The 9,134-nt window shown below is 34.5% G+C and overlaps 1 protein-coding gene across 1 annotated transcript; it reads right to left on the minus strand.

Moving 5' to 3' along the window:
• Window positions 1-1,603: 1,603 nt before the first annotated feature.
• On the minus strand, window positions 1,604-9,134 carry LOC145666083 (uncharacterized). The gene is made up of 3 exons (XM_081733178.1): window positions 7,409-9,134; window positions 4,427-4,564; window positions 1,604-2,061 (listed from the first exon to the last, which is right to left on the minus strand). Exons 1-2 carry the CDS (start codon window positions 9,132-9,134, stop codon window positions 4,506-4,508), a joined length of 1,785 nt encoding a protein of 594 aa, XP_081589304.1. The 3' UTR covers window positions 1,604-2,061; window positions 4,427-4,505.

Genomic DNA, 9,134 nt, shown 5'->3' on the forward strand with positions numbered 1-9,134 from the left:
GATGTGAAGCGGATAAAAAGATCCAAAGATATTTTTGATTGATTATGTTGCAAAGTGTGAGTTTCTATCTCACACTTCCTAGCAATAGTTCTATGGAATATTTTCCTCAAAATACTCTTGCTTGTTATACTACTAAATTATATCATCCTATTGTACTGGAGAAGGGAGTGTGGGAAACAGCTGTTGTTGAAATACATTATACAAGTTTCCAAATATACAAATAATATTTATTACCGTATCATGAATACAAAAAACTGGAACGTAACTCAAATCTTACCAGGCCACTATTATCATGTTGATGATATTCTATCTCAAATTAATCATAAAAGTGATATATTAAATTTACAATTAAAAGTCAAAGCATCTGTAAAACGAATTGAGGTTAATAGAGTAATAAAAGATCAAGAGAAGCATATAGAAGTACGCCTATCTCCTGAACTAGCCAGAATACTAGGGTTTGATCATATACAGCAGGAAGATATTGCAGTTGTTCATCATGCTCGTTATCCACCTGATTTACAAAAAGCGCTACCTACACTTATGTATATTTACAGTGATATTGTAGAACCACAAATGGTAGGTGACACCATAGCTCCATTGTTACGTATTATAAATACAAATATTACAGAGCATGGTATTAATAATGTACATATTTTTGACAATCCTCATTATGTGCCCGTGCAACGTAAACAATTTGATCAAATTATTATTGATTTAAGAGATAGTACAGGTAATCCACTTCCTTTCCAATATGGCAGTGTATGTGTAAAATTACATTTTCATAGACGTAATACAGTATTGTAAATTTTACCATGTGTGAATATTAATAGTAAGAAAAAGACAAAAATGCAGTGTGAGTGTATGAAATCAGAATTAGATTTATTTGCTGGTTTACCCACTCAAACCAGTATTATAGGTAATAAAATAGTTCCATATAAGCCTGCGGCTTCGATATCTGATAATGCACCAATAGAATTTGTTGTCCCCGGTCATGGGGATGACTATATAGACTTACCGCACACAATGTTTTATGTTAAAGGTAAAATTACTAAATCAGATGGTTCTAATTTAACTTCTGCCGATAAGAAAATTGGGCCTGTAAATAATTTTCTCAATGCAATGTTCAGTGAAGTGGAATTATATTTAAATAATCAACTTATTTCCTACTCTTCACATACATATCTATATCGATCGTATATTGAAAAACTACAAAATTATAATGCTAATGCTAAATCAACGCATCTTCAAACATCAATGTGGTTTAAAGATACTGCAGGGCATATGGACAATGTGACCGATGGTAATTTAGGATTTAAACAACGTTTTCTTCTCACTACGTTAAGTCAGTCATTTGAATTATTGGGTTATATTCATGCTGATATTTTCAATCAGGAGAAATTGTTTCAGAATGGTGTACAACTGCGTATTAAACTAATTCCAGCTAAACCTACATTTTGTCTAATGGGTGACGCAGATGCTGATGGAAAAGTTGTAATTACAGATGCAACATTGCTTGTGAAAAAGGTTGATGTATCACCAGCAGTTAAAATAGCACAAAATAAAGTATTACAAAATCCTAAATTTAGGATAAAATATCCTCTAACAAAAGTGCAGGTGAAGACAGAAACTCTGCCACAAGGAATTATGGATAGTACACTTCCAGATCTGTTTTCAGGCATAGTGACTAAACGTATTATTATTGGTTTTGTTACTAATGCTGCTTTCAATGGTACTTATCAAACAAATCCGTTCAATTTTCAACATTTTAGTATGTCGTTTTTTACACTGTATGTTGATGGATCGCTGTCCCATCCAAACCATTACAACCTGATTTTGATAATAAGCTATATATACAAGCATATTCTACGTTATTTACAGGTTCAGGTATTTATTATTCTAATCAAGGTAATGATATTTCACTTGCTGAATATCCTAATGGTTATACTCTACTGGTGTTTGATTTAACTCCTGATTCAAGCGCAAGTGCTGCATTCCATACTAGTCCACAACGGCAAGGAAGTGTACGTTTAGAGGTTCATTTTAAAGAAGCACTGCCATCTCCTGTAACAGAAATTATTTATGGTGAATTCTCTTCAGAATTAGAAATTGATTTCCAGAGAAAAATATATATTAATTAATTTAAAAATGTTAAATACAATTGAACTTTATGAAGCATTACAACAAAATTTGCCTAAAGATCATTTTATTGGTGTATATGCTGCAGATGAGTTAACTTTGTTTATTCATACATTTCCAGCCGCCATAATTATAAATACTGATTCTAGTGATAAGCCTGGAGAACAATGGGTTGCTGTTTATATATCTAATATGTGTGTGGGAGAGTATTTCGATAGCTATGGTATACCTCCCTATATACAACATCATATAAGGTTTTTAAAACGAAACTGTCTGTATTATACATGGAATAATAGACGTATTCAAGGTGATTTATCTCAATTTTGTGGACATTACTGTTTTTTATATCTAGCATGTCGTGCATCTTGTTATTCACTGCACGATTTCTTAAACAAATTCTCACTTACCACTATTGATGCTAATGATATTATGCTTTATTCATTTATGAGAGTATAATGATGTTATTTTTTAAACTCCGCCATTGCCGGTCCCAAGCCCTGGATGAGAAAGGAGGAGGATTGGGGGTTGCTACCCCCGTAAAAGAAAATAATCTCTGTTATGTTCAAAAAGAGAACAAGTTACCCCTAAAATGATTATATTTGCTATAGGGGTTGGAACGAGTACACCCCTTACAGTCTTTGCTATGTTAAAATAGGGGTTGGAAAAGGGAACGAGTCTAAATCTATGCTTTGTTCAATTAGGGGTGGAAACGAATACATCCCTGCTATGTTTTATCTGCTATAGTAAAATAGGGATTGGAAAATAAACCATACTCTTTTACTAGTTCTCCTATGTTTAAATAGGGGTGGAAAAAGTGCTCATAAAAGATTATCTGTTCTGCTATGTGTTCGTGTATTCTCTGCTAAGGGGTTGAAACAAATACACCCCTAAAATAGAGGTCGACGGTTCAAGGTGTTCGGTTTCCCTGTTCAAATAGGGGTTGAAACGAATCTTGTTATCTGCTATGTGTTATCTGCTATGCTATGTGTTCGTAGTGTTGCGGAGAACCACAACATACATAATTCAGTGCAACATGTAAACCTATACCTCGGTAGACCAACCCTAGCTCCCAGCTTCAAAACTTTTTTTTTCAAAGGAGGAACCACTGGACAACTCCACCGAAATACAAGTTTACTTTTGCACTACGGGTAATGGAGCAATTCTACTTTCCAAAAATAATAACTTTAATTCCTTTTATCTTATTCCTAAAAATGTTTTTTTTTCTAAATACCCAATCAGTGGGGTAAGGATCTAATCTACTTCTTGAAATTGTGAATTCCCAAATTCAATGCAGTTAACAATTTATTTTGACAAATAGATATAGAAAACAACAAGAATAAATATAAATATATAACGATTTAAATTCCGTAATTTGATACTTGTTAACTTGAGTACTTTAATAGAACAAACAAATCCAGCCTTGAACTGGGAACGAATACTAGTTTCAATCAATCAAACGGTAATTTTACACAAATGCTTACTTTTTTTCACAAAAGTTATTTAACAACTTCTTTACCTGTTGTTGTATGAAATCCTCCTTCAAGGTTCCGATTAAGGAAGGGGGGGGGAAAGCAAGAATTTTTTAAAAATACTCTGACTTTTCTTTCTTTTTGAAGCTATCATAAAGCTTACCTTAAGAGAAACAGTGAACAGAGCCAGTGACTGAATCCTCTATAAATTTTGAATAAAAATAAAAATGCCAAAAGGGATTAACATAGAGGACCCTTTCACTAACTCTCCCACCTCCTCTGTAAGTCACACATAATTATTCAGATAATGAAACTTCCTAAGAATTCAATAACTTACTCGCAATGATTAGAACAAGACTTAATATTTTTAAATTGTCACTATTTTCACCTTTCATTTGCCATATTTCAATCTTCCAAAGCACTAGTTTCAAACAGAAGTAATTACTATTAAAAGTCAGCCACTATACTTTACGTATTATGTTCCCATTCTTATAAATGTAAAGAACCCATTTCGAACTACATTACCCTACCATGGTCATCAGTCAACAGGACGCCGCCTCGTGTTTTGCACGTAGAGGAGGCCTTCCCGATGACGTCAGCTACTCAATCGCGCAGCCTGACTCGGGAGAGAGCCATTACGCAGTAGCTGGACAAAACAGGGTTGCCAGTCTACTTTAACGGAAACATTGAAAGGGGGTTTCATTTACAATTTAGATACTAACACAATGATAATAATTAATCGTAACATATATAGTTCCCTGGGGTCAGAGGGATAAATTTTTAAACCATAACAAAGATTAATTATTAGAATTGTACATTACCCCAATTCCTTTTTTTTCTTTCAAACCTCATGGTCGTTCCTTCTTTACAATTCATTCCCGTTCACAGGAGTACATGGAGTTAACAGTGACGATTACAAAACGAGGACAAACACAAGTATGATGGATGATACCTTTTTCCTGCAGGAATAAAATGAAACATAAAAATCAAACACCAAAAGTTCCAACAATCATTGTACAAATAAACAAAATATCATCACTTAACATTTTAATTGCTTATATTAACTCTATTTTCTACATTTTCAGCTGGGACATATTCTTTACAAAACCTAACATGTCGTTTAATTCTAATTTGTGGGTTCTCAATGTTTTCTAACCAAACAGTATTGGGTGTTGGCTTGCTGAGGACACGGAAAGGCCCACCATAAATTGGCGCGATTTTAGGATTAAAATGCTTTTCAGCAGACAATTTTAACATCCGTTTTACCAAAACTAAATCACCGATTTCAAGGTTTACTGGTACATGGTTTTGCGAATAAACCCTTTCGCTATGCTTCCATGATCTTTCAATGTTATTACAGATATTCTCGAATTTCTGGTCTTTATTTTGATCTTCATCTAAAATCTCAAGATCCATCAACCATTTAGCATCCAAAGGATGAAAAAACTTCCGTCCCATAAAAGCTTCACAAGGTGCAACTCCAGTACTCTCGCTTTGGCTCATGTTGATGGTAAACGCTATCTTTGATAGTAAATGGGCCCAGTTCCTTTGACTCTTATCAACATATGCCTTGAGCAAATTTTTCACCGAACGCACCGTTCTCTCCTATTGATTTGGAGAAAGGTTATATGGAGAGGTCTTTATCCCCTGAATACCATACGTATACAAGAATTGGCTTTAGTATTCTGAGGCAAAATAGGAAGCGTTGTCACAAAGGATTTTCCCTGGAAATCCGTAGCGCAAAAACAGTTCAAGCAATTTAGAACAAATAATTTTTGATGTTAAACGTCTCAAAGGTTCTAACATAAAAAAACTGCTGAAAGAATCAGTTACTACTAAGATATATTCGTAACCTGAACTTTTAGGAAGACGCCCCGCCGTGTCAATATGCCAAACATAATTTGGATGTTTAATTTTCCTGGAATAATAAATTCCCATTGGTTTCGAACCACTTTCTTTACAGGTTTGACAAATATGGCACCTTTTTATATATTCTTTTATGTGTTCAACCATATTAGGCCATGTATACCTAGAAGACACTTTCGCTATTGTTTTTCTTACACTCATATGACCACCATTAACTAAAGGCTGGTGCGTATACTCAATTATAGAATTTATTAACTTTGGAGGATTAACAACTCGAAAACCTTTTCCACCTTTCCCTTTTGTTTTCTTCAACAAGATATTTTGTTGAAGTTTATATTGGCTTACCTCTTCCTTTCGTTCTAGCTTATCAATAATCTCTTTCAGATGTGGATCTTTTCGCTGTTGTTCTGCTAAGGGTTCACTGAAATTAGGATACTTCCAGAAATTGAAAAATGAAACATTTACATTTTTCCCTCGATCTTTTACCACTTCTACTACATTTTCATCTTTGGTATAAAACTCTAAATAATTTCCAACCCTGGACAGAAAATCCGCGACTGTATTAATCATACTCCTTATGTGAACAATTCGGAACTTAAAACGAGCTATTTTCTCAAGTAAGGTTCCATAACGTCTCTGGCGCTTATGATTGGTTAAAAGCCAAGTTAAACTTTTAGAGTCCGAATAAACTACAAAAGGATTATGTAAATAGTATTCAAATTTTTCCAAGCAAAGGCATAAAGATTTCATCTCCAATTCGTAAATATTCTTACTCCAATCTGATGGAGGAATAGCTTTTGAGAACAGGGAAACAGGTCGTAAGTCTCCATTTTCATCATATTGTGAAAGGACCCCAGAAAAATGACGAAGACTAGAATCGCAATGAATTACGAAACTAGAGTTCATATCAGGGACTCTTAAAATCACATGCTCACAAAAAGCTTGTTTTAAATTTTGAAGAGCTTGATCGTGAATCTTTGTCCATTTAAAAGGATGTTTAGTAGACCTCAGTTCTTGTAATGGTGCTATTAATTCTGAATACTTATAAATAAATTTAGAATAGAAATTAAAGAATGAACAAATTCTATTGACTCCTTTCCGATTCTTTGGCCGCGGTATATCCTTAATCGCCTTTACTCGCTCAGGATCTATACTTATATTACCGTTTTCAAAACGGAAGCCCAAATACTTAATACTAGTCTGAAATAAATGCGTTTTCTTGGGAGAAATTGCAATACCCCATTTCCTGAGACGAGATAATACCTCTTCAACCAGTTTTTTATGGCTTTCAACATCCGAACTGAACAATAAAATATCATCAAAAAATATTTCAAGATTTTTACCAACAAGATCATGGAACACCTTATTCATTATATTACTTAGAACGAATGGAGAAACTATCAAACCCATGGGACAAGCTGTAAAACGATAAACCTTATTCTTAGTTACAAAAGCAGTGTAATTTCTACATTCCTTAGACAAGGATAACTGATAGAAGCTGCTTCGGATATCGAAAATTGAAAAAATCGAATGATTTGAAATGCTAGAAATTACATTTTCCATATTCGGAGATGGAAAACTTTGTGCAATTATTCTCTTATTAATTTCGCCATACGCCACTACGAGCCTCCTACTCTTATCAGCATTTGTAACCAAGAAACAGGGAGATGTAAAGGGGGAATAATCAATTTCTTCTACAATTCCCTCTTTAATCAAATTCTGAATATATTCCTCAAGTTCCTTTTGTTTATTAGTGGGGATTTGGTACGGTTGTTGACGAATGGGAGTGTTATCTGTCAATTCAATATTATATGTAAAGTTTTTAACTCTTCCTATCTTTGTTGTAATGAAATCATTAAATTTCTCTACTAAGTTATCAACATAATTTTGTAATTCAGGATATGTTTGTAAAAGTTCTGATGAAACAGTATAATTACCTTTTCTTTCTTCCCTTTCGGACACCTCCGGATGTAAAACTGAATGGTCAAACTGCACCTCCAATTCCGGATCAAAGGAAACTCCAACTGCGGCATCTCTCCTACAGACACCTGGAGCCACAGAAGTCGGCAGAGTAGACGTTGACATTCCAATAGTGTTCGAACAATTTTGAGTAAGCCTAGGGCGAGGTAAAGTTTTCGGCGAACCAAAGGAGCGTGCTGGTTGCTGTCCACTGACCTCTTCCCTAGAAGTAGATAGGGAAGAGCGAGGAGTAACTGCTAATAACGAGGTTTCTCGAATAGGAACAACTAACTTTCGAGATTGGACCTTATACACTCCATTGAAGATGTCAATAACGGCATTAAATTTTGAATGAAAACAGTTCCCTAGCAAAATGTCAAAGTCTGTTGCTTCAACTATGTAAAAGTTTTCTGAGAATTGTTGTCTTCCCATTTTAAAGTAAATTCGAACACGTTGATTTACCGATACTTGTGTGTTTCCTAATCCAGTAGTCTGAACACTAACATTTTCCACTTTAATTTTACACTGTTTCTTCAATTTTTCAAAATATCGTTTACTAATGTAATTGCAAGTACTACCAGTATCCACTAAGCAATTTACACACTTCCCTTTTATATAAACCGGTACAGTAATTAGTTTATACGAAAAGGGGGTATTTTCCAATAAGTTCTCTCCTTCCCTTGACCAATTACAGTTTTGAACTCTATCCTTTACACATGTCTGACTATTCCCACCATTATGATCAACATTACCAAATAATTGAGGGGGGTTATAATAACACCTTTGAGTGGGTTGCCTTGATTGCATAATTACCTGATCTCGAGTATTTTTAACACCGACCATAGCAGACGATTTCCGGGATGGTACCATATCCCGATTTCCCCTAACAGGTATTCGCAGTTTATAATAATCGGCCTTATACCTATGCAACATATCATACCTAGCTGACAAAGACATTAATTGCTCAAACGTATGAGGCATCCCATGTTCTACCAAAAACATATGGGCAGAAGGACAGACCATGTTACATATTAGATCACACACAGCATTTTCGCTAAAGGACATGTCAAGGACGTTAATAATACTTAATTTAAAATCTGCAAATTCAAAAAGCGTTTGTTCTTCACTCTGCATTGTGTAAAAATATTTTGACATGAACTGGGTACGAGCAACAGTAGAGATAAATCTGAGCATAATTCTTCTACAAATAGATTGCCACGAATAAGAACCACCGATAAGGACCTGTATCATTTCCTGAACTTCACCTCTAGAACGTGAAAGACAGGCAATGAGAACTAAATCTAAAGGTAAATTCTTACTTCTCACAATACTATCCAATTTCAGTAGAAATTTAAATGTTAGTTCCGTATTAGAACCATCTATAATAGGAAGTGAATTTATTTCATTAATTAGAGCTCGATAAACACCATCCGAAGCTTGTTTACTGAAATTTAAAGTCAAATTATTTGAAAAGGAGGTATTTTGAATAGTACTCCTATTTTCATTACCGCCTCCGGCTCCGCCACTGAGATTTTGTTGGGTTAGTGGTTGACTAAATCCACCCCCACGTTCAAATATTGGGTTTTCAAATTCATATGAGTACCCCAAAAACTCATCACTACTTGTACTAGAGGTTTCTCCCTCATTATTATATCCCGAAGGAAATTTTAAATCTCTGGCCCTCCTATCGAAATTCTGTGCCAT

The sequence above is a fragment of the Thermobia domestica genome, chromosome 12 (assembly GCF_964235325.1).
Source record: "Thermobia domestica chromosome 12, izTheDome1.hap1.1, whole genome shotgun sequence".
NCBI lineage: Eukaryota > Metazoa > Arthropoda > Insecta > Zygentoma > Lepismatidae > Thermobia > Thermobia domestica.

Bases quoted from the DNA above. Each gene is read 5' to 3' on its own strand.
- LOC145666083 (XM_081733178.1), bottom strand. From the start codon at position 9,134: ATGGCACAGAATTTCGATAGGAGGGCCAGAGATTTAAAATTTCCTTCG. The intron at 4,565-7,408 runs GTAATTATACTG...TTATTCCTGCAG, and splicing joins CGAAAGGGAAGAAAGAAAAG to GAAAAAGGTATCATCCATCA.